This window comes from Delphinapterus leucas, chromosome 4 (assembly GCF_059928025.1).
Source record: "Delphinapterus leucas isolate spDelLeu-1000000601 "Yukka" chromosome 4, BTC_Dleu_Yukka2, whole genome shotgun sequence".
NCBI lineage: Eukaryota > Metazoa > Chordata > Mammalia > Artiodactyla > Monodontidae > Delphinapterus > Delphinapterus leucas.
Window position 1 is genome coordinate 66,411,985 of NC_143132.1, and position 26,474 is coordinate 66,438,458.

At 43.7% G+C, this 26,474-nt stretch overlaps 2 protein-coding genes across 3 annotated transcripts in view; one reads left to right on the plus strand and one right to left on the minus strand.

Moving 5' to 3' along the window:
- Positions 1–733: 733 nt before the first annotated feature.
- On the plus strand, positions 734–7,322 carry LOC149749326 (V-set domain-containing T-cell activation inhibitor 1-like; the record flags this gene model as incomplete). The annotated part of the gene is made up of 2 exons (XM_089909900.1): positions 734–1,205; positions 2,177–7,322. Coding segments are annotated over 2 exons (798 nt in total), but the record flags the coding sequence as incomplete, so codon positions are not given.
- A 1,691-nt stretch (positions 7,323–9,013) lies between these two features.
- Positions 9,014–26,474, minus strand: part of FSTL1 (follistatin like 1) — a 50,752-nt gene continuing 33,291 nt past the window's right edge. Inside the window, exons 4-11 of one of the 2 annotated variants that reach the window (XM_022562391.3) lie at positions 23,797–23,926; positions 22,926–22,958; positions 21,515–21,645; positions 17,815–17,933; positions 16,409–16,521; positions 15,975–16,085; positions 14,973–15,049; positions 9,014–11,697 (exon numbers count right to left, since the gene is read on the minus strand). In XM_022562391.3, coding sequence (XP_022418099.1) covers positions 11,653–11,697; positions 14,973–15,049; positions 15,975–16,085; positions 16,409–16,521; positions 17,815–17,933; positions 21,515–21,645; positions 22,926–22,958; positions 23,797–23,926 — 759 coding nt within the window. In that variant the 3' untranslated portion in view covers positions 9,014–11,652. Of the gene's footprint in view, positions 11,698–14,882; positions 15,050–15,974; positions 16,086–16,408; positions 16,522–17,814; positions 17,934–21,514; positions 21,646–22,925; positions 22,959–23,796; positions 23,927–26,474 lie in introns of those variants that run through there. The other variant, XM_089910582.1, reaches the window with a different exon arrangement.

Below are 26,474 nucleotides of genomic sequence, written 5' to 3' on the forward strand. Positions count from 1 at the left end.
TGTCAATGAGGTGGGCTTTGGGGAAAATAGTTTGGAAAGATTGAATCAGATGACCTCTAAGCTTTCTTTCAGCTCTAACATATCAGGATTCTATTCTAGGTCATGGTTCTATGAATGGTACATAGTGCATGGCTATATTCCCCATAGCCCTCAGCCCCTTCTGTTGATAACTCTGCCCAGACCAGTAGATATTTGTGGCAGGTAGAATAGACTGACTTACTGAAATTCTATTTTTGCCTTTTTAACCTGCCTTCCTGAGCTGCTGAGACTACAGAGTAAAAAACTGTATTTCCAAGATTCCTTTGTATTTTGGGTTCTGGAAATGACGTAGGCTCTGCCAATCAGATACATTTGCTAAAGGACCAAGTTAGCCACTGATTTAAGTGAGGAGAATGGTGATAATGCATGAGGCATCCTTTCTGTTCCCAGTGTGAATCTAGCAGGTGCAGTTTGACTCTGGAGCCAATACCTGCAGTGACAACTTCCTGATTTACCAGCTTCCTGATATGGCAGAGGCAGCAGTTCCACTGGCAGACCAGCTCAGCCTGTTGTTCTGAGCATAATTCAGGGAAGGACTTAACACATAAGACATTGCATGTCTTACCTTCCGTGACCTTCTTCGGGCTCATTCCTCTAGGCTTCCAATGATTTTGTAAATGTCTAATTCCCTGTACTAAACCTCTTTCTGTTTGACATAGCTAGAGTGATTTATTTTATCTGTTATTAAACCCTACCTGATGCAGTGTTCACTGGTCTTTACAAATACTTTGCTGACTTCATTTCTCCTTTGACATCCTCAGTGTCTATAGAAGAGTTGCGGGCCCATCCTTTCACTGATGTTAACCTTTCCCGTCATTTCTCCTTTGTGGAGGGCACAGAAAAGCTTGAGTTTCCTTGGAAGAGAGAAGACATAAGACAGGAGTATGAGGTAGAGGATGATAAAGAATATTACCAATTTTTTAGGTACTATGATTTTTTGGAAGTTTTCTCGAAGCTGGTTTACCAGTTTAGCGGTAACACAGAGCAACTAGAGGACCAAAACTCCTTGTATGAGGGAAAAGTCTCCGTGGATCGGGAGGAAATTTCTGAGTGGACTCTATCACTCTTATTAAGAAATGTGGATTTCATGGATGAAGCTATCTACAAATGCTCAGCCATCACACCAAATGGAAGAGGCAAAAGTACAATTAAGCTAATAGGAGAAGGTAAGGGAATTTATTGGATCAACTTGGTTTCAAGCTCTGTTTCTGTTCACAAAGATAAACTACACGTTTTCTCTTTTTGTGTTCTCACTTTTTCTCTTCTACTCAAATCATTATAGGTACTTCTTATTCCCATTATGAGAGTCAGGTATTTGGAATGTCAATTCATCTTAGCTAAAAATATTGCTCTGAACCAAAGGTATTAATCTGTACCTGACTACATCATTCATTCATTCAAACAAGCAAACAAAACATTAAAAAGAAAACCCCAAAATCCAAAACCCTGGTCCTATCCCAAACTTACTAAACAAATTGTAAGACTGAAAAACCAAAATGTTGCAAAAGAATCCTACATGAAAACTCTGAGATATGATGTGTGATTTGGTGAGAAGAGAGCCCTGTGCTGGGAGTCAGGAGGCCCAGGTTCTAATTGTGTGACTCTGGACAAACCATTTAGATTTTCCAGGCTTCATTTTCTCACTATTAAAATGTAAGATTGGACTGGACCAGTGGATCTCCATAGTGCCCCGAGGATCCTCACCCTTTTCAGGATTACATGGAGAGTGGTCTTTTCCTCATCAGAGATCTCATAAAGTTGGAGGGAGGCATGGCAGAATTCCTCTGGGTAGGAGTTGGAAGAGATGCCAGGGTGGTGCTGAGAGTCATTTATCTTCTATGATCCTCAGCAGGGCTATCTGAGTACAGCAGAGAGTCTGAAATGAACCCCCTCATGTAGAGGAAGGTTCCAAAAATAAAGACAGCAGTGGTAGATGAGACCTGGAGGGCAGGCATATGTGTGTATCCTGATATTCTCTCGCTGTGCCTGGATCAAAACTTTAACTATGGTGAACCTCAAGATGTGTTGCCTACATAAGGGTTAATGTAAAAACTCAGGGCAAGATTTCTGCTAGCCTGATCCTCTTGGGGCTTGAATTAAAAAAGGAACTAATTGTTTTGTTATTTTTTCCAACCAGACTCTGAAACGCCCCAGGTGCAGTTTGATAAGATTAATGATGAGGATGTGGCCACGTGCGTCTCCAGGGGCTGGTACCTCACGCCCAGTGTGACCTGGCTGGACCGGGCAGAGAGGGACCTGAGCAACCACAGTACCGTGGAGGTCCTGGAGGAGCAGATGAATGGTTTCTACCGGGTGTTCTCTGTCCTGAAATACCCGGTCAAGTTAAACGCGAAATATGTCTGCCACATAACAGAGACAGATGTGAACAACCAGCCCTTCAGAATCATCTTAGGTGAGTTAAAGCAGGGTGTATTTCCCCACAAAGAAGTCATTATTCAGTAATATTTACCAAATGCCAAATATATCAGGCACTTCTGGGCACTTTGGAGATTTAAAGAAACTCAGGAAGAGAAGGTTGTAGCTTGGGGCAAGAGAAGGTGGGGAGGTGGGAGTTTCTCTGTGTTTGAAAAAAGACCACACTTCAGGAATTTACAGCTTTCATCCCGATCGATGTGTCTGTTCCTATTGGTAAGGCTTCTCTCTCTCTGCTACGGGCGTCAGCTTTATGATGTGACAGGCTGAATAAGCAGAGCTGCCCTTTATCAGTCTCTTACCATGTGCCTGGCACTTTACATACGTCATTTTAAATCCTTGCCTCAACCCTGCAAGGTAGTTGTTATTGCTGTCCCCCTCCTGTGTGAGGGAAGCAAGACGGCAAAGAATGTGACCAAGGACATGGCTAATAAGCACGTGAGTTAGAATTCAAATCCATTCTTTCTGAATCCAAAGCTCATATACTTTATTTTCTTACACCATCCAGCATTTATGTATCTAAGATTATACACTCCATGAACAGATTTAAATCATCTAAGTCTTGTCCCAAGACTGTGAATCCCTCACAAGCAGGAGCCATGTTCCTCTATCCCTCTTTTCTGGCTCCTGATACACAGCAGGCTCTTGGAATAGGTGGTGTTAGCTCTTAGTTTTTGAGTCTCATTGTCATGGCCCCAGAGATGCAAAATAACCTTGACTCTTGAAATGGAAACGCACAACTCTGTTGTTCCTTTTCTCAGGACACATCAGGAGCATCTTCCTTCCTCCTCCCCCTGCAGGCTCAGATCTAATAGGCAGACTCTGCAGTCATTCCTTGGCCTGGGATGTATTCTTTCCGGTGTATACTGGAATGCGGTGGGATCTGGTGACTGATGGTATCAGTTCCTCTGACATGTATCTCAGTCCCACAAACCTAACAGACACAGTAGTATAGTATATTCCGAAGCCCTGGGCCTATTTTGCTTCTGTATCTCCCCTCTCTCTGAAAGCTGGTGGGAAATATCCCATTCACTTCCCTTTTCTCTTTTTGCTTCTGTCATTGTTCCCCTAACAATAGTGTTGAATTAATGAATGAGTAAACCAGGATTTTGCCTTAAAAATGAAGGAGAGTTACTAATGGTGAATGAGTTATTTGAGGGCTACTGCTCTTAGGAGGAACAGAGAGAACTCATTTTTCACGACTGTTCCTTCCTGTGTGACTTTCAGGAATGCACTGTAGCTGAATGCAGGGTTTGCCTCTAATATAAAACTCCAGCCTTCCATGCTTGCTTTCTTTTTTACAGGGAGAAAGTATCCCCATACATATGACTACTATTAAGAGATTTGAATAATATCTGCCCGAGGACCAAACTGTCTTGCCTTTAGCCACTGGAGCTCCTGGTTTTCTCTTGTGGACTATATTCTCTTTGTCCTAGGCACCTACCTGTCATAAACCTAAAAGATAAGGAGGTAACAGGTCCAGTGTACTGGATGTTGACTAAAACTATAGGAGCGCCCCTATTTTGTCTCTCTTAGGTCTGTATATTTATAAAGTCTTGTTTCTTTATCTCTACTTCTCTTATTTATAAGATTTACTTTTATTTGACCTCATGCCTCTCATATGTCAAGTTCTCTGAATAAAATTTTAAAATCTTTACTGTGAGATGAAAGATGACCAAAAACCTGATGAACTTTCTACTCTGTGTATGTTTCATTGATGTGGTGCTGCAGTGACAGACGATTTGTTGGAGACTTCAGGGCAGAGCAGGATTTCTCTAAGCCAGATTTTTTGGGTTTTGGTATCGATATTATTACATGGGCACTTTGCTGATACGAAGTTGAGAGCGAGACATCTTCCTAAAACTGATTACGAATGGGAATCACTATATCTGTAAAAGCCTTCTTTTACATAGCATAACTGAGCAAAGGCTATGGAAATCTTGGAAAGTCAAAGAAGGTGAGACTCACTCTTGAACGTTTCTGATTTGCCCAACTGATTTCAGAGTCTTTATTATTCCTAAAACTCACCTTCCAAATCTCTCCTATCTCTATGCTTTCTGTACAGAATCTCCTCCTTTGTTCCTTTTGGAAGGGGGTGGGGGTGATATCCGTCCCGGGCCTTGTAGGAATCAAGCTTAGGTTATGGGAGAGAGGAGAAAAAGGCATGTAAGAGAAAAGGGAATTCAGAAAATCATCCAGGAACAAGAGATTTTAATTGGGTTAAAACCCAAAGTTTTTGAATTACTGGACTCAGGTGATAAAATAATTTTGATGGAGATAAGACATATATCTGCTTCTAATACGTCCACATAGAATGTCACAAAAAGAAGGCACCTCAGAGGGGTTTACTGGGCCAAACCTCTGAGGTGTATGCTGGAGGCTGCTGGGGTCCCACACTGGCTGGCATGACTCCTGGATGCATCGTTTCTGGGGAAACCAAGTTGGATTGTGGATCACGCCTCGGGGAACTTCAGAGGCCCGGCCTGATCCGCACTCACTTAAGAGTGAGAAGACGTGCAGACAGTTATTAGAACTAAATGAAAAAACTTATTAATTGCTTATACGTGCTCAGCAGTTACATAATTAGAGAACACGAATGAGGAATTAATGGCTCATGTGGATGTAATAATTTTTTAAATAAAGGGAAAGACGGTGGCAAAGTAGAATGAGTATGAGAGGGACCCGGGTTTGAATCCTGACTCTGTTCTTTGCAAATTGTGTGGTATTACATAAATTCCTTAAACTTTACAAACTGTCTGTTCCTTATCTGTAAAATATCTTTTTCACCAAGTCATTGTGAGAATTATAAGAATGTATAATAGAAAATAATTGGTGATAATTTGACATTTACACAGCACTTTCTATGTGCCAGAGACTATTTGAAAAAATTATATACATTAGCTCATTGAATCCTCAAAAAAAGAACAAAATGAGGTAGGTACTCTTGTTATGCCACTTTAAAGAGGAAACTGAGGGACTTCCCTGGTGGTCCAGTGGTAAAGAATCTGCCTTCTAATGCAGGGGAGGTGGGTTTGATCCCTGGTCAGGGAACTAAGATCCCACATGCCACGGGGCAACTAAGCCCATGCGCCATAACTACTGAGCCCACGCTCCTCAACTAGAGAGCCCGTGTGCCACAAACTACAGAGCCCGCACACCACAACTAGAGAGAGAAAACCCGCACGCCACAACTAGAGAGAGAAAAGCCTCACGCCACAACTCAAAAGAGAAAACCCGCACGCCACAACTAGAGAGAGAAAAGCTGCACGCCACAACTCGAGAGAAGAGTGTGTGCCGCAATGAAGAACCTGTGTGCCGCAACAAAAGATCCCACATGCCTCAACGAATATCCCACGTGCCGCAACTAAGACCTGATGAAGCCAAAAAAATTTAAAAAAAAAAAAAAAAAGGAAACTGAGACACAGAGAGATTAAATAACTCCTGGAATATAAAGGGCAGAGGCAGAACCAGGATATAAACTCAGGAAGCCTGGTTGTTAAACATTACATGATATCGTCTCTCAGTAAGTTATCAGTCACAATAAGAACAATGTTATGATACAGATAAATCAGAAAGAAGTTGAAACGTGAAACTAAGAATGGCATTTATGAAAGACAAAGAATATATAAAGTTATAAATATTACTGGCTGCCAGCTTTAACTATGGAGTCTAGTGGAAGGGTTTTGGAGCAAGCATTTTGTTTTGAGTTGTCACTGCTCCTTGGAAAATGACAAATTCTGCTAACTTATTTAAAATGAGGCAAGGCACTAGAAGGATAAAGTCCCTTCTCTTTTGGTGGCAGAAATTTCCTTTCATCATCCTCTTGACAATTTTATACAGGTTTCCTGGTTAAATATTTTATTCTTATCCATTAACAATCTTGCCTCTTATTTTCCTGGCAATATGTTATTTTTACAGACCCTAACACTGTCAAGTTTCCTAAGTTTCTTATCTGACCACATCAGGTCAGTTAAGACCTGTGCATTCCAGTGATCATGATCAGGGTGCATTTCCTGTTCCTTTCTCCTAAATTCATTTAACCCATTTTCCAGCAAGTTGTGTTACTCCATTCCATACATTCATGGTGTTTCCTTCTCAGTTTTGACCTCTCTATAGAATCCATGGTACCATTTCCCATCGGAACTCTCTACATGCTATGTTTTCATCTATGAATCCAACCCATTATACCATTTTTCTAACTGTGTACACTGTTTGTTAACGATGCCACAAGGAAGCAGGAGAAATACACATACCCAGAGTTTCTCAAAAAGGTTCTCTGTCTTTATTATGGACCTTCCCAACTCAACATTTTCTTTTTTTTCTCACTTGATATATTCTCCATAGGCCATCTTGTCTACACAAAGGAACACTATCTCCATACTGTCTATTCCAAGATCCTTATCTCCAGCCCAGATCTCTTCCAAAACCTTCCTATCCAACTACTCATACCTCCAAACTCAGATTCAACCTGTGAAAAACTGAATTCATCATCTCCCATTCATTCCTCCTTTCCCCAGCCAACTGGTTTCTCCTGCTCTCTAACCAACGCTAGAAAATGGCACCATTATCTACCAAGTCATCCAAGCTGGAACCTTAGGGTCATTCATGACCATTACCTCCTCCTTAACTCCCATAGCTAGTCATTAGCCAGCTCTTGTCAATGTTACCTCATTAACCTTCTATTAATCCCCACTGCCATTATCTTAAAATTCAAGTCACCATTATTTCTCACCTCATTCCTGAAGTAGTCTTCTATCTGGTCCACTACTGCCAGATCTTGCCACCCTCATGACAAAGGGCTAATAATAATACATGAAGAACTATTATAAACCAGTAAGCAAAGGCCAACAACCAACAGAAAATGAACAAAGGTAATGGAAGAAAAGAACAAGGACCAATAATTCACGAAAAGATGCTCAATCTCACATAAGGAATAATAAAATAATTAAAAATAAGTCAATGAGTTACCATTTTTCCTCTGTTAGACACCCCAAAGTTTGAAGACACAGTGCTTGCAAAAATTTGGGAAAATAGGTATGCTCAGTGTATGTATTTTTGGTGCAATTGTAGGTAAATGCATGCAACCTCTTTGAAGGACAAGTGGCAATTATAAGCAAATTTATAAGTGTACACACCGTCTAAGAGGATGAATTTTTTTCACTGTATTTTCTTTGATACAATTTGAATTTTTTCTTTTACCATGTGCATGTATTAGTTTATCAATAAGAAATGTGTTAAATAATTTTTAAAAGTGAACTCCTATTGACAGGAAGACCTCTCATTCAGACAGCAACATGATACTTCCTAGTTACTTCATGAATCAGCCTTCAGCAGCAGTAGCCCAGGGTTATGTTCTTCATGTCTTCCACCTATGCTACATTTACTCCAGGGCTCTGAGGGCATCTGCTTAGATCTACTCGTTCAATAGACTTTTTTTACTCCCTCTTCCCCCTTATTTCAGAAGTAATTTAAGAGGACTGTTGGGGACTTGACACAGGCACTCCAAAACTAAAGTTAATCACAGTAATTTGTTCTAATTTACAGAGCTCATAATGTTACATTTTGATTATAGGAAACTTACCTTCTAAATTATGTTTCTTTCAGGCTCCTTTAATTCATTTTCATTTCCTGAACACATGCATACTGTAATAGCAGGAGAAGTGCTCCCAGAGCATGGTAGAAGGTTGGGAGAGGCCAGCCAGCATTTAAAAGTGGTTGTGGACAAGGTACCCTTCAAATTGGGTTTAAGAATTCTGAGAATGAAAGTTTAAAGAATCAAATGGTGATTAATGAGATCAGTAATTTGTAGCAATAACACAACCAGAGATGACATTTTAATATCTGATTAGCATTTGAATAATACTCCAAATCCAATCAAGGTGACCTGGCTATAATTTGAGAGAAGCAAGACTTCTATACATTATGACTAAAATTAAGAAAGCTTAAACCAACTGTAATGAGTTCTCTTGGAAGACAGAATTAATTATTGCTGGTGGGGAGTACATGATATCTGTTAGAATCACTTGGACAGGGAGATGGAGAACTAGTATTGGTCACGTGTCTCCAAGATAGAGCAAAGCAGAGGGTCTTAACTAGCCAACATTCAGTCCACTTGGAAATGCTTATCCCTATGGTATACACGTGTACCTGGTAAACAGCCACTAAGATTATCCTACCAGATCTTCACATGCTCCCTGTGCCACCTTCCCAGGTTTGTTTGGCTTCTCATACAGGTTCACCTGCAGCCAGCCTCACCCGATGCCATTCAGTCTCATAAGGTCCATGGCAGTTTTTGGAGTCATTTAGTTTAACCTCTACCCAATACTGTTCCCTGACTTCTCATTACTTCCTACCCAGACCCACCATTGGTGATTCTTTTAAATAAACTTGTTCTATCAGTCCTTGAGTAAACCTTTCCCCCTGCAGCTGCAGTCCCGAGATTAGGAGAAACTTTTCAGGCCTCTTTTAAGCCTCCTGAAACTCAAATCTACTTTTATGAGGTAAATGGTTAATGTACTTGCAACTTTATTTGGCCTTAAATTGGGGGAAAGAAAACAATACAACTATTATTTTAATTTCTTTATTTATCAATAGTATCCAAAAAAAAATCAAGAGTTAACAAGAAAGTTAAATGCCATAAGGAAGCCTACTAAATACAAATACATTTCACAAATACACAGGCAACAGAAACCTGTCCAAATTGCTTCTTGGAATCTGACTGTTTAAAAACACAAGTATAAAGGGAAGACATTCAGACTGGTCCACATGGGCTTATTAGCAGGTGGAGGAGCCCTGCTTTCCAAAAGCAGTGATGGAGTCCAGAGTCATGGCATGTGAGAAGGTTTCCATGGACACTGAATCTTAACAGATGCTGTAATATGTTTATAAAAACCATACACACACAGAGAAAGCCCAAGGAAGCTTGCAGTCTAAGCCCTGTGCTTTTAGAGAGCTGGAGGAACTGAACCCAATTGAATCCTGTTTATTTGCTCCATGCAAAGCTTCACGCAAGACTCCCCAGACTAGGCTATTTAGCAGCTTTCCGTGAATGATTGTCAGATCACATGATCCTATGGTGCAGACAGTAGCTTCCCTATTTACAGGAGGAATGCAGATTTTGCTCTTGGGAATTCAATGTTGCAGGGGAGGGTCGTCTTGGATAGCAACCACTGACCGAAATGTAACTGGTGAGGAGACACTCTGCCTTCTTGCTTTAAACAGACTGGTACTCCTGCCCTCTCTTCCATAGTGTCCAAGGGCTGGCAAATCTTGATCAAGGCGTGCTGTTGGGAGTTCTCCAAGGCACTTTGACAGGGAGGTACATTTCAGACCACACAAGTTGGGTTGGAAGACAGCTTTTAAGTGGGATGATTTACAAAAGCTCAGAATTCTAAACAAAGTGGAATGTTTTCAAAGGAGAAAAAGGAAACCTGTTTAGAAGGAATTCCATTTTCAGCACAACTGTCTCAGAGTTGCCTGTGCAGTATAGCCTACATCATTTCCCTTTGGTGGTCTGTAATCTGCTTTCTGAAAATGAGATCTTATGTCAAGTTTTTAATTGTTATTCCAAATGCATCCTAAACATTGTATCAAGTGGAGTTAATTATCACAGAGGCCGAAAGACACAGGAATGACTGACTTCTCCCCAGTCACAGTTTTAAGATTCAATGTCCATTTTTTTCCCTCTCGAAATGTGAAACCTTCTTTCATCCTCATCTCTAAAGGGAAAGCCATTTCTGTTCCCACGAAGGTTAAAGATGAAATGCAAAAGTGAAGACAAAGTGAAGTGGTTCTCTTTCCCACTCTCTTCCTGGGCAGGCTTTACCAGAAGGCTCTACATCACAGCACAACCCGTGGGGCCATTCAGACCGAGGTCAGATTTGGTCAGCTTGTTTTTGGCTGTCTGACTCTTATATAACAACAAGGTTTCATTTATCTTAAGCAGAAGGAGGAAAATCACATTGTCTCCTTCTGGACCAATTATCAGAACCACAGAATTTACAATTTCTCAAGTCAAAAGTTTAATGCATTCCTACCTGCTGAGGAAACTGAGGCCCAGAAATAGGAAGAGACAGGGACAGAGTCACTCTCCTAGTTAGTGGAGGATCAGTGAGCATATTGGTAGGCTGGGACATCTAAGCCTTGCTTAGCTGCACTGGTCTCAATCCTTTGGAATAATGATTTGCATGGATCTATGAGAATGAATGAAAACAAATTAGCTTTTTGGATCTTAAAAGCTTTGTATGGAGACACTTCTCCTGGCTGCTGTCTGAGGTACTCCCTGATCCTCTGACAGACTGCTGACCCACTGGAAGCCAGGCGGCAAACTCTGGGCTGCATCTAGTATGTGGCAGGGCTGGGGGGAGTCCGGGTGATAGCAGTCCCTGCACAAGGAAGAACCCCAAACTCTCCCACCTCTGAAATGGCAAGACTAATGAAAAATAATTACAAAAGCTTAATTTCTAGTCAAGAAAATAAAATATTAAACAACAACAACAATAATATAATGATAATAACTGAAGAATGAAATCAACTTGCCAAAAAAGTTTACAGAAAAATAGCACCTTTGGTAAAAAGTATTTAAAAAATTTGGTTAGGTCTCTAAGGGGCTCAAAGTCTACAAGTATCTGCATCATTTGGGTGCACCCTCCCAGACACTGGGTAACTAGGAGGATGGCCGTGTATCTAGAGCCAGTGGCTGGGGCCATGAAGAGAAGCACAGATGCTAGAGGTCTGTTATGCTGATGGCAGCAGGAAGGGCTGGAAGCCGAATGCAGTCTTCTCCACTGAGCTTCCCAAATCCCCCCTCTGGGGACAGCCTGCTAAGCTCTTTCTCACTGCCTGCACCCCCTGCAGCATGTTCACAGCTGTGGTAGACTCCGAAGGGTTCCAGATCTGGGTACACTCTCCCAACACCGATGCAGTTTCCCTCCAGCCCCCGAGCACCATTTACAGTTTCTCTCAAAGTACTCCTAGAAATGAAGGCTATGGCCCTTCCCCTCCTAGCCAGCCACCCCCATTTCCTTTACTGCAAAACAAATAGACAAAATAAAACTCATTGCTATACAAGCAAATACTGGTGATTTGGCGATTGTAGCAGACACTTGCGTATACTGGACTCAGCGCTGAAGTGGAAGAGAAGGTGCCAGGCTCTGGACACCTTTCCCAGATGCCTCCTCATTAGATCTCTTTGGTGCTCACTCTCTTGGTCTTTTCAGCTGTTTCCTTTGAGAAGCAAGAGAAAATAAGCGTTATGGAATAAAAAAAAAAATATTGGCATTTATCTAGTCTTCAAGACTTTACATAGCATGACAGATACAAGCTTATGCCGAGTTCTGTTTACTTGTCTGTCTCCTCTGTGGATGATGAACAACTTGAGGACAAGGATCATGTCTTACTCGTGACACGGCTGTATAGGGACTGTTGCTAAATTAAGAGCTGACCCCATTTAAACTCCTATGAAACAATAACGTCAGACATTATTATATTCATGAAGAAATGAAGAAAATGAAAAAAGGGTGCTAAATGGAGGTGCTACAAAATGTTCTGAATCCAAGTTGGGAGAAGCATTAAAAGCAACAGGCTCGGGACTTCCCTGGTGGCGCAGTGGTTAAGAATCCATCTGCCAACTCAGGGGACATGGGTTTGAGCTCTGGTCCGGCAAGATCCCACATGCTGCGGAGCAACTAAGCCCATGAGCCACTACTAAGCCCACGTGCCACAACTACTGAAGCCCATGCTCTGCAACAAGAGAAGCCACTGCAATGAGAAGACCTGAGAAGCCTGCGCACCGCAACGAAGAGTAGCCCTCGCTCACTGCAACTAGAGAAAGCCCGCAGGTAGCAACGAAGACCTAATGCAGCCCAAAAAACAAACACACACACACACACACACACACACACACAAAAGAGCAACAGGCTCTGGAGGCAGATTGCCTGAGCTTGAATCATGGCTGTGTGACTTTCTGGGGGACTTTGGGCATATTATGAAATCTTCTGTCTCAATGTCTTCAACTACAAAATGAGTACTACCTCTTATACCAGTAGCCCATTTCTCCAAAGAAGACATTCTTACTTATAGCCAAAAAGCACATGAGAAGATGCTCAACATCTTTAGTCATTACGGAGATGAAAATCAAAACTACAATGAGATGCCACTTCACACCCACTAGGATGGCTAATAAAAAATAATGACCATGACAAATGTTGGTGAGTTTGTGGAGGAATTGGAATAGTGCTGGTGAGGATATAAAATGGTACAGTCACTTTGGAAAACGGTCTGGAAGTTCCTCAAAAGATTAAACACAAAGTTTCCATATGATCCAGCAAATCTCACTCCTAGGTATATACCCAATAGAACTGAAAACATAAGTCCACACAGAAACTTGTAGAAGAATGTTCATAGCAGAATTGTTTATCATAGCCAAAAAGTAGAAACAACCTAAATATACATCAACTGATGAATGGATATATAAAATGTGGTATATCCACACCATGAAATGTTATTTCGCCATAAAAAGGAATGAAGTCCTGATTCATGCTGCAACAAGGATAAACCTTGAAAACATTACACTAAATGAAAAAAGTCAGACAGAAAATGCCATATATCGTATGATTCCATTTATATGTGTCCATAATAAGCAAATCTATAGAAATAGAAAGTAGATTAGTGGCTGCCAGGGGCTGGGGGAGGGGAGAATGTAAGTGACTTCAAATGGGTATGGGGTTTCTTTTAGGGAAGATGAAAATGCTCTGGAATTAGACAGTGGTGATGGTTGACAATCTTGTGAATATATTAAAAACCATTGGATTGTATACTTTAAAAGGGTGAGTTTTATAGTATGTGAATTACATCTCAATAAAAAAAATTAAATAGGGAATAAAAAACAAGTGTCTGGCATCTAGTACACACTGTCGGTGCCCCATCCATAGCCCGTGCCTTTAACGTTTCAGTACACTGGCCTGGCTTCCTACTGCCAGCAGCTGCATCTCTTTGCCTGAGGCTTTCTCTGGCTGCTGGAGCCTGCTCTGCCCACACATGCTGACAGGGCAGAAATGCCAGGGAATTCATGTTTGCCGGTGGCTGCTCTCAGCCAATGGCTGATGGGAGTTCATACAGGCATAGCCCAGCTCCCTGCTCCCTTGTGCACAGTAACTATTCCTGGAGTTCTGCAACAGGACTAAGCTCCACTTGCTCCCAGTGGTAACATGCCTGGATACGCACTCTTTATTGTTTCCTTCCCTTCCTGGGCTCTCTTCCCAACTCCCCTTCTGGTGTTTCCTGGGACTGCCTCCCAAATAAACTATTTGTACTTGAGTCCTTGCCTTGGCGTCTGCTTCCGAGGCAACTCACATAAAACAGAGACGCTAAAAAATGTTAGCTATTATCATTCACTCCCCACTGTCTACTCTGATCATTTCTCCACCCTAGATGAAAGGAATTCCTATTAAGTTCTTTTTGCTTTTAAGGGTTTATACTCATCTGGAGGCTCAAGGCTGCTGAAATATGGAAAAACAAAGGGCTAGGAGCTTCTGCATTTGTTTTAAAAAATGACATGAGGTTTCTACACTATCAGTGACAATAATGACAATGCATATGAAAAAGCATCAATAAATATTAGAATTTATTATTAATACTAATAATTCTTGATTTTCGATTCAAATATTTCATGCCAATAGTTCTTGTGACCATTATATTCCTTAAAAACTTATATGTCAGAGAGAAGGCCCATATTACCAGACCCAGTTTACAGACAGATGATTCAAGGAGCAACATCCTCTGTTAAAACTACAGGTAAACCAGTGGAAAGACAGGCCCAGAAGTCCAGCATATCCATGTGTTCTCCCTAGGCCCTCAGAAAAATATGTCAGTGTATCACTATTCTAAGAACCTTTTCCCCAAGAAGGCCTTCAACTTAATGACATAGAATACTGATTTATTATTTTCTCAAGTCTCTAGGAAGCAGAATCTCTAAGTTTCCAGGCTATGTTCTAGCTAGCTTGGCATTTAACTTAAATCCTTTCTGCTGTGGCCCAAATCCACTAATTTCATGCTCATTGAGAGCCAACTGTACACCAGACCCTGTGCTAAATGCAGGGCTACAATGGTGAGCAAGTCATAGAGCCTGCCCTCAAGAGGCTCACAGTCTTTGGGTCTGGGCACTGGTGGTGAAAAGAAATAGGAGGTTTTTTAGACTATGCTCATTTGCAAGCCACTTCCAACACATTTGCAAACCACCACTCAGCTGATTCTAACTTATAAAGCAATTTACCAAGTTGTAACCTACATCTGTTGGGGCATACTGGCCCCACGAGGACTCCGTCAGGGAGCTATATGTATCATGGTTTGTGTAATACAGGTATACAGGTATATCGTTCGGGACCTAATGTATGGGACAGAGCACATCTCCTTGGTCACCTGGGGAGTTAGGCAGTGTCTGAGTGGTGGAAGGGCCTGGTGGCAACAGGGATACCTGAACCAGCGTGGAGGCTGCAACTCACCTGGTGCTTTTGGAGCTCCTCAACATATCTGGTCATTTCCTCCTCTGTATGGGTCTGGGCCCCCTTCTGATTCTTTCCTGTAAGAAGAACCAAGGCTCAGAGCAGTGGTGGCTGAGGGAGGCCAGTTAGGGATCCCTACTAATATCTACCTTTTAGGCTCTCAATTTCATTTCCCATTTACCATATGGAAGGCGAGGTGAATTACCCACATTTCTCTAACTATAAAGTGTCCCAGTGCAATGGACACCTCCAAAGTAATGTGCGTGGGTAGTAAGTGACTGGGCCAGGGCCCAAATCCAGGCCAAGGGGAGACGGATGGAGCTGGGGTTCTAGAAAACTTTTCTGAAACATCTCTTTGTAGAAGGGTGATAGTGGTGATGCTGGCTTGTGCACGGCCCCCTCCTCCCCAAACTCTCCCTGACATCTCTATCTCCCAACCCACCCTGCCCATGTCTCAACTATCTCAACTTTCTCTTTTTTGGGGGACCCAATGCTGTTAATTCAAACATGTCTATGAACATGCCTCCTTTTCCTGCTTGGCATGGATGGCAAGCAAGAGTCATTTTGTCTTCCAACCACCTAAGTCTTTGACATGCAGGATTTCCTAAGCTGTCATAAGGATTAAGTGGGTTAATATGTAAAGTGCTTAGAAGAAATGCACGTAGTTCTCACTCCTATGCATTTGCTTTCTTTATTATTATTACCATTCTAATCTCTTATCAACATTTGATCTTGCCCTGGGTCTCGAACCTCTCTTGTTCCAAACCTCTGGAATGACTTTCCAACATAATGCATCTGGCATAAGTGCTTTGCCCTCAATGCTGCCCCCTGAGAGCTCTGACATTACAAGTATGAGCCAGTCTCTTGCTCCCCAGTTTCCTTGCTGGGACCCAGCCACTGCACTCTTCCCCACCATCCCCACCCTGGCTTCTCTCATGGTGATTTCACGACGGAAGTTGTCTCCGTGCCGTCCCTTCTTTCTGCGTGAGGTGCACAGCTCACCGTCACAGGTCATGGCTGTGCAGACCCAGTTTCCACAGGCACACACACAGCGGTTACAGTCCACCTCGGTCTCAGCTCCATCAGCATATGTTTCGTCCTCCAGAGCACACTCTGTGGGACCAGAAATAAAAGGCAAGAGTTTAGGGCGAGGGTGGAACAGGACGTCTTGGCTACAGTCTGTGCATGTTACCCCTTTCCCAGACAAGACCTGCTTGTCCCTCAGAGGCACCATATCTGAGCAAACGCCACCAACAACCTGAAGATTTTTGGACCTGAATCTCAGCTCGGAGATGCTGGGCTGGCGCCCAGTCTAGAATCGTGGAAGGGAATTTTCTTAGTAAGCTCTGCAGAGTTCCACGATCCCCTCTATCTTGGCCCCCTCTAAATGTCCCCACTCCCTACAAGCCCCTCCCTATTTCTTAGGTTAGGCATACTCTTCTCTGGAGGGTTGAAGGCTGGATTGAGACACTTGAGAAACTCTTGGAAGCTGAGTTTCCAGTCAGCATTTTCATCAGACAGTTCAATGAGAGCATCGATACAGAGTCCTCTGAAATGAAACACAGGAGAAACGTGTCAGCAAGACCTCAGCTTCAGTCCCAAAGAAAGGAATTAAGCATCAGGATTACACAGACCTAGGCCTCCGCAGGCGGCCAAGGGGACTATTTAAAGAGAACATTTCTACACTGACCTCCTACAACCATTATGTGACCCGACTCCTGTAAGCATCCAACCTTTAGTTTATTATATGGGATGTCAGATCACTCAAGCTGTTCAAATATGCCCAAGATGACTAAAGTTTCCTGGATGGTTTTGTCCACTTGGATTGGCAAATGTTTCACCACCTGCATACCTTCCACTAGCAGTTGCCTTTCCCCATGCTATGCATGTCAAGTCAACCCAACTAGAAAAATCAAACAGAGTGGTAGGAACAGATGATATGAAATGCATGTGTGATTTGAAAGAACATGAGTTGAAGCCAGCATCACCACTATCACCCTTCTGCAAAGAGATCTTTCAGAAAAATTTTCTAGAACTCCAGCTCCCTCCGTCTCCCCTTGGCCTGGATTTGAGTCCTGGCTCAACCACTTACAGCCCAAATGGCCTTGGGCTAGTTATTCAACCTTCCCGCACCTGTTTTCTCATCTGTAAAATGGGAATGAGGAGCCCTCCTTCACTGGGATATTATGGGGATCAGATGTTGAACATTTCAGGTTATCAAAATATGAAGGATTTACAGATATTATACTTTAAGGTCATGGGCTATTATTAGGAAAGAATCCTAGAATCTGGGTTTCATGCTTTGAAATCTTTTGAACAAATAGGTGCTTTTCCTATTTTTAATTCTTACCAGTATACTGGAACCACACCAGAAGTTTCTTAGGGGTTGATTTTTATTAATATTTACTCTGGAATATTACCAGAAAAGGAGAGGAACGTGCTTACATTTGTAACAATTAGCGTTCTCTACATGAAATAGCACTGGTTATCTTAAAATCAGAACTAAAGCTATTTTAGACCTATCGTTAAATACAACATTAAAGTAATTCCTTAAGAAAATTAAACATCACCCATGACACTCAGAAACAACTTTGGTCTGATGTGATCATTTATCTTAAAATTACATTCTTCCATTCCTTGCAATTTCTGGCCAAAAACAGTAACTACTTGATCCGATATCATAACGTTCACAGAAGAGACCAGGACAGAATCCCTATTTTGCTTTTTACTTCACATTGACTTTGACACTGGTGGCTCCTGTGCAGGTAGGAAGGGGTTCAAATCTCTCCTCTTGTCCAGCCTTCCCTCGTGGGCCTCTCCCTTGCCCGCTCACTCCACTCACCTAAGCAGCTTGTTGTTCCCCTGGTCTGCATAGGTAGTGATGTTGATGGCGGTTTCATTTTGCTCCACAAATTTCAAAAATTCGCTGGAGTCCAAGCGAGAGTCACCATTATCAAAGTTCTAGAAAGGGGACAAGGTGATCTTTCAGGAATGTTTTGTAAAACCCCAGCTCTATCATTCCCCCATTCAGCTTGACCCATCTATGGTTCATCTTGTTCTTGACACTGTCCAACCCTGCTCTGCCCTTTGAGCAAAAAAGGTTCAAAGCCCTGGGGCACCCAGAGAAGGAAGGCACCTGTGCCCCAAGATGAGAGAGTCAAAGTGTCTGGGCAGAGGTCACTGAGGGCCTTTCAATCCTAGACCCTGCTCAGGATGGCAGCCTGAACCTAGGCCTGCACTGTCCAAGGAGCCTGGGGGTGCTTAAGAGGTCTCTGTAGCCGCGTCCCTGACCCTGTTCCAGACATTCTTGACTTCACTCCACCACTCCATGTTCTCAAACCCTAATGATCATGGAACAAACTTGTGAATCAGAATCTGTGTCGGAGCCCAGGATGTGTATTTCTAACAAGCTGCTTGGGAACAATGGTGCAGGTGACCCTCAGAGCTCACTTTGGGAATCACAGGACCATTTCTTGCTGCTTGAATTCCAGCCTCCCTGGCCTGCTCTCAGTGCTTACTTCTCACACTGGTACACCTAGCTGAACTCATCAGTGAGAAGTCAAAGGCAAAGGCCCCTGCATGTTATTTGCATTGATAACCTGCCCGTGGAGGTGGTGCAAGCCCCCTACCCCTCCACCCTATGCTGCAGGCTACACTGTAGACGGTGCAGCCTGTCCTCATGACCCAGCTCACACGCCATGAGCACAAGGCAAGGGTGTAGTGAGCTCAGTACCGTCCTCCCTTTGGCAAGATGCTAAACTGAGACCTTAGCCATCTGGGACAATTCAGGATGCCCAGGTCCTAGCTGCAGGAGGAGGGTGGCAATTTCAAGGCTCTGATCAAAGTCCAAGTTGGATAACTGCTGCTCTCCTAAATAGTTCTAGTGGAAAAAATTGTTTTTTCAAAGTTCTTTCCCTAGGCTGCCTCATATTGCTACCCTGGGAAATAATCTGCACCCCCGTGTTACTTTCAAAGTGGCTCCCAGGCGGTGGAAGGGATTCTGGAAGAAAAGTCTGACCAGGTGGAAGGGAAAGATACAGCTACTGACTCTCCTTGCATGACTCATGTGTCATGTGCATTCTACACTAAGGTTGTAAATCTTTCTGTGGTATGTATGACGGGTACGTATAAAACAACCCCGTAGGCCTTTACTTAATCCCTAGTTATCATTCTCATCCTAATTCCTAGGAAAAGGTCTCAGATCTCTGGTCACTATACTTATACCCTGGCTCCAATTTCAGCCCTGGCCACCAGGAATTCAGGGTGTGTATGTGTGTGACACGGTCACAAAAGGCTCTTTCTACCCGGTCTTCCCCTCTTCACTCTGTTATGCTTTTGTCTAAAAATTGTGACTGAAACACCAGTTGAGATGAGAGTCTGATTCTGGTCTTATCCAAATTCCGATTAGATTTGTTTTGCAACTGATTTTGATGTAAGGAATGCCGACTGGGCTAGAGGGCAATTCACTGGTTTAGAAACAGTCTCTGTGAGATACTGATCTCTCAGCAACAGGCAGCTGTCTGCTTAGTGGGAAGAAGCCTCCCTTTGAAGATTGCACCATATGGTTCTTTGATAATCATCAACAAGTAGATAGTGAAAACCCTGTTTTCTCAGAAGACACTGGGAAGAGTGAGCATTTATTTGTCAGTCAGGAGTAAGCTTTCTTGGTTAGCATGAGAATGCCCTACAGAAAAGCTACTTACTTTCTCAAGTGGTCTTGCAGTGTTTAGATGGAAGCCTATTAGAGAGAGTTACTGCCAGAGGAGGTGGAGATGTGTGGAGGGGGTGTGTGGCCCTGGTCCTTGAGAATCAAATTAACAGCAGCTGCCAGTGATGCCCACGGCAGGGTGCCATCAAGGGGCCACCAGAACGGTTACAAGGTCTCCTGGAAAGAGCGTCCTGGGCCCCACGGCTCCTGGGCTGTAATGACCACGGCGAAGTCACTGCTCACGACCGACCCAGCAGGTGCTGTTCACTTGGCTTTTGAAAAATCATTTTCTTTTAAGTAACCTTCTGCTCCTGTCTGACTCTCCTGGCTCCTTTCTGTAGACAAGGAAACACCCCTGCCCCCAGGGCTCTCTAATGTGGGAGTAGTTGAGAGAGAAGACAGAGTGAGAGGCTGTGCTTTCTCTTCTCAAACACTTGGAATCCAGAGAGATTTACTTTCTGTCACAGAGAGAAACTTCTACCTAAGGACGGTAATGCAAATGAAGTCCTAAATGACCAATATCCTACTTCAACCCCACCTGGTATGTTTCCATCTGTGGGGTCCATGATGCCAGTTAGAAAGAGGAAGCCACAGACTAGGCAGGTGTTGACCACATTCAGTGGCCACAGAGGTGCCAAGAAGTCCCTTGTGTGTGTGTGCATTGCCCCCGCGTCCGGGCTGGCTAGGCCTGTGACACACCCTGGGGGCATGTGAGGGCGTCCGTCTGGGGATGAGCCTCCAAGGGCATCTACCCAGAGATGTGTGTGTCTGTAAGTGAGGGGGTCTTTTGTGCAGGTGTGGGAATGAGGGCACCTGAACGTGTGTGTATGATGTGTCTCTGTGTGGCACGCACATCTCTGTATGTGGTGTGTGTACGTCTGTGTTTCTGTGTGTGGTATGTTTATGAGTGCGATGTACCTATGTGTGCGACTATGTCCTTATCAGTCAGCAGGAAGAGCGCCATTAACTGCTTCTTCCAACAACTGTCTCAAGCTCTCTGAAAGATCTCCACATCATGGCAGCCTTACTCATTGCTAAATACTATTCCCTCCCTCGTTTTCCTCTTTGAAAGCAGCATCTTTCCTCCCTCCAACTGGAACGATCTGTTTCTTCAGCTAAACACAATAGGAACAGCAATATCTAGGTTCATGAAGAATTCTGGACCCATGAAACACCAGTCCATTGACTCTCCTCAGATGAAGAGAAACTCTGCAAGCCATGGATGGTCAAGTTAAAGACTTAGAGAAGGGCTTCCCTGGTGGCGCAGTGGTTGAGAGTCCGCCTGCCGATGCAGGGGACACGGGTTTGTGCCCCGGTCCGGGAAGATCCCACATGCCTCGGAGTGGCTGGGCCCGTGGGCCATGGCCGCTGGGGCTGCGCGTCCGGGGCCTGTGCTCCGCGACAGGAGGGGCCACGGCGGTGAGAGGCCCGCGTACCGCAAAAAAAAGAAAAAAAAAAAAAAAGACTTAGAGAAAAGCCAAACTGGGTGGGAAAGAGGCTGAAGTGGCCTGGGTCTGGGTATTGGCAGGCAGCTCTACAAGGTGTCATATGGAGGATGGGGATACAGCCTGGCCATATTTTTCATGGACAGGCTCTCCAAGACGTTTGTGGCTTTAATTGCCCAAAGGGAGCAGCCCATGTGTGTTAGATCCCAAAGGCTGGACTCCTGGAGTCCCACTGTCTGTCACAGCTTCATGGAATGATCTATGAAGAAACTCAGGGACTCTAGGCAGGTTTATGTTTCCTTGTGGTCTGGGAAGATGTGATCAGGTAATGGGAGAGGAAGACTCCCTTTCTCCTGGCTGAACGGTCTTTGACTCCAACTCTGGTTTACCTTAAAGTACTTGTCTAGGATTTCACTGTAGTTGCTGCCTTTAGAGAACCAGCCATCTGGGATGATCTCCGCTTCCAGCCACTGGATGATGCGACGCCGGAGTTCATCGCGGTTGGACTGATAGCAAACGACTGCAGGAAAGGGGAGGGAGGTCAGCCGAGCAGTGAGGACCCCAATGTCACCCAGCACCGCGTACGTGGGGACTCAGTGCCCAGGAGTCTGCATGTGTCATCTCACTGAATTCTCACAGCAATCCAGGGAAACAGGATTATCACACACATTTACAGAGGAGTCAGCCCAGGGGGTACACACTAGAAAGTATCTAACCCAGGATTCAAGCTCATGTCTAAAAATATAAAGTTTGAGAATGTTGAAACAGATATTATGTTGCTAAGGTGAGAAAAAAGAAAGAAAAATAAAGGACATTTTCATTAACTTTAGGAAGCTGAGGGGAAAAAAAAATCAATCAATCAATAGAACAGCTCTCTTGGCTCAAAAATGAGCTGAAATAATAAACGAATAAGTGAAAACATTACAATTCTTTATGCACTGGATTTCTGATTCTTTCTATATAGCTTTTCATCTCTCTCACTTAAAAACTTCTCCCACTTAAAATTTTATACTTTATTATGAACAACAGAAAATGAGGCCAAGGAAGGGCACTTTGAAGCCCTGCTCTGGACAGCTGTTCATGGTAAGCCACATGGCAACAACAGGTGGGGCTGAGAGTCCAGTGGATGGGGAAGCAGAGAAGGGAAAGCCTTGGCAAAAGGGAATTCCTGGAGGCAACACATGTTGGGATGTGAAAAGGGCACTGAGCCAGGGAAATGAAACTATGGGCACTTTCCCCCACTCTGCCACTTCCTAGCTGTGTGACTCAGGGAAGTTCACTTAACTTCTCTGAGCCTAGATTTCCTCATCTATAAGGTAATTATAGTAAAAGCTACTTCACAAGGTTATTGTGAGGATCTAAGGAAAAGTGTATGCTAAAGGAGTCTGGTAACTATAAATCATGAGGAAATTTTAAATTTGTATTCATAGAAAACCATGGAAAGAGTCTCACTGTCATTTCCAATCACCCCTTTCAAAATGAGTTGTCCTATCTGATTCTCCTTGTCACCCGCAGGTCTCACAGAGCACTGAAGGAGGGACTTGGTGGCTTTCCCATCCTTGCAGTTCAATCATTACTCAGCAAAAATGGAAAACACAGCCAACATTCTGACCCAACCAGCTGCTTCCCGTGACAAGCACAAAAAAATGCAGTTTTGCAGCTTTTGTGAGCTATGTTGAGGAGTGACCAGTTCTGGGTCACAAGTTCTGACACACTGAAGATCTTGTGAGCTTTGGCAGGGATTGTGGAACATGGGATTTCCTCCCTAAGATGCACACCGTAGAAGAAACAGGCACTCACCTGGGCTGGCAGATGGACTTACAGATTTCTTCTCTGCAAGACAAAAGGAGAAAATGCATAATGCAAAGTGAAGAAAAAAGAAATTTCTGTGTATTGCTAGGATTAAAACTGCCCACATTAAGGGGGCCACTTATATCTTTCCATCACTTCGTCTTGAGTCCTTATATCCTCTCCTTCCAGGTCCCACGTTCGGAGATCTTTGCTTCCCTGCTTTGTTTGACATTTTGAGGCCACTGAGTTACCCTCCTGATATCACACCTCCTATTGTTAGCTTGCGGGGGGCGCGGTCCTGCTGGGGGTTTGAGAATTCATACAGAATCATTATGGACAAAGAAATGGAGACCAACATGTGGGAAACAGCTTCTTATTTCTCGAAGGAAGTTCAAGGCTGGCCAGGCGGCTGGTGTCTAGGTAGCAACAAGCTTGGGACCCCTTCCCTCTTACCATAATAGCAATGGTTTGAGTGTGAATTAGAGGAAATATAATATTATCAGGGCTGAGAGGTGCCCAAATTTAAAAAGCATAGGATATGTGAAATTTATCTGCTTTTTAAAAAGATACAGAATTCAGTTAAATGCTACCATATTATTGACTGTTGATGTGGTTCCCTATCCACTATCCATCTCCAGACAGCACTGAAAGCCACATTGGGAATCTGATGCAGGAAGCACAGGGCAGAGGCCTGGGCCACCCAGGGCAAACCCAGCAGGCTCATGAGCGCCAAGGGGATGCCTCTCCAAGCAACTGGGTGGTCTCCACAGCTTTGGGCACTATGCTCAGGGTGGAAAGGACTCCAGGAAGCCAGGCCACACTGCTCCGTTCCATGGCTCCCCAGCTGGAGCTGTGATGTGGTGATGAGAGCACTCTTTACCTTTGCAGTGTCCATCGTAATCGACCTGGATTTTGGATCCAGTGAGGCAGGCATCTCTATGCAGCTCACAGTGGTTGAGGTAGGTCTTGCTGTTGCTGCCACACACAGGCCTCTTGTGAGGTTTGCATTGCTGAAACAGACCGCGGAGGACGTTGGTGCAGTTAGGGCTGAGTTTGTGTGTGTGCACGTGCACACACACACATGCACACGCAAACAGAGCCATCTTGTGAGGGGAGTCCCCACCAGCAGAGATGCCTTCTATCCTGCCAGGGCAACAGGGAGCCTCAGCTCTGGCATCAGTGACCTTACCTCACTCATTGTTAGAGGGACCACATCACCTTGCAGCCCCTCGTGGTGCTCTGTGCTGATCCTGGCCCAGGGTCATCTCTTCTACTCAATGAAAAGAAATAAATCCCCCCTACTCCAACCCTATCAAATTAGCAGGAAGGGCATTTTATTCGAAGTCAGGAATCTGGATTATCTATCACTTTATCACTTTGTAGAAAGTCAATCAATGTCTCTGGATGATCTAAGATCCCTTAAAATTCCAACATTCTTTTTTTTTTTTTTGCGGCACGCGGGCCTCTCACTGTTGTGGCCTCTCCCGTTGCGGAGCACAGGCTCCGGACGCGCAGGCTCAGCGGCCACGGCTCACGGGCCTAGCCGCTCCGCGGCATGTGGGGTCTTCCCGGACCGGGGCACGAACCCGTGTCCCCTGCATCGGCAGGCGGACTCTCAACCACTGCACCACCAGGTAAGCCCTAAATTCCAACATTCTATGACACAAAACAGCCAGAGCTGGGAATGTGGAGAGACTGAAAGACAGGCACATACAGCTCCCTACCCCCCATCACCCCAATTCTTCACTTATTCCAGGGTCTAGCTACAAGAATCTTTGCTCTCTGGCTTTATTTAGTATTTTGTTTTTCTCCTAATCTCACAACAGTTGCTGTGAGGCAGGGGCAGGGGGTGCCTGGGTCTTTGTGAAGTACTACATAGTAAATGAACTAAGGTTCACTTGGCAACCTGATTCTACTTTGGCTATACTATATAAAGTGCCAATTGTAACAGGCAAGCTCAGTTTCTTTAGACTTCATGATTTTTTTTTAGTTTCTTTTAAATTTATTTTATTTTATTTATTTATTTATTATTTTTGGCTGTGCACGGGCTTTCTCTAGTTGCAGCAAGCGGGGGCTACTCTTTGTTGCGGTGCGTGGGCGGTGGCTTCTCCTGTCGCGGAGCACGGGCTCTAGGCGGGCGGGCTTCAGTAGCTGTGGCACGTGAGCTCAGTAGTTGTGATTCGTGGGCTCTAGAGTGCAGGCTCAGTAGCTGTCGTACACGAGCTTAGTTGCTCCGCGGCATGTGGGAGCTTCCTGGACCAGGGCTCGAACCCGTGTCCCCTGCATTGGCAGGAGGGAAACCCGAGACTTCCATGGTTTTTGAAAGGGGTAAGGGAGGAGCAAGTTCTGCTCAGACCTAATAAAGGCACTAAAGTAAAAATGAGCAGCTGTGGTAAAAGAACACAGAACCCTGGAACTGGAAAGTAGCCCAACCTTTCCAACTTATAGACCAGAAAACCAAAGCCCAGAAAGACAAACTTCTTTTAACCAATACTTACCACTGGGTTCTTACCATGTGCTGGCCCTGAGCAAAGCCAGACATGGTCTGTCTTTATGGCATCCAGTGGCAACTAATTTGTTTAAAATCACACAATGATATATGGCCGAGCTGAGGCTAGACACCAGGTTTCTGGACCCTAAATGGCCACGTAGTGGCCAGGAACACCACTAGTGAGGACATCCCAGAGTCCCCAGCAGATTTGGTTTGCAGGTTTCTGAGTTGGGGACTTCCTTTCTGGGACAATGGGTCAGGATCTTTCAACAGGGGACTAAGGTGGGTGTATTTACTTGTAGAATTACAGATGAATTTCCAGTCTTGGGTTCATTTGACAGAAAGGGGAAAAAAGGGCACACATCCAGGTTATTTATGTTTGCCAAGAGCAAGAATGCTGCCTACAAAAGAAGTATTTCTTAAAAGGTCACTTTGTTTTTTAAACTTCATTAAAAACAAAACCAAACCTGAGAAATCTGCATTCCGTCTAGTATTTTAAAATATGCATATCCTTTGACCTAGCATGCCCCAGTGGGACTCTTTATCCTACAGAGATAAAGCCAGCAGCATGTAAGAACATTTGTAGAAAGATGTCATTGTTTGTAGTGGTAAACAACCCATGAAACAACCTAAATGTCCATCTATAGGAAAATGATTACATAAATCTGGTTCCTGTACATCACTAAATATTGAGCTATTAAAAAATGAGTTAGAACTATATATGCTGACCTAGAGGGTTGTTGTTATATATTAACGAGTATAAGATACAAGTTGCATATATCTAGATCTGTCTATATTACGATCCCATTTTTGTATAAAATAGGGGGAAACCCTGTATGTTTATAGCTGCATAGAAAAAAAACCCGTGTGGAACACCAAACTGTTTACACTGGTTATTTCAGACTAATGGGATTTGAGGGTTATGGGGAAGATTATTAAATTTATGTTTGCATAAATGTCTGTACTACTTGACTTATAAAAAGCAATTGTTAATTTTGTAATTTAAAACTCATAAAGCTAAACATTTTTTAAAAGGAAAAATATCCCTACATTCACATCTGATTTTT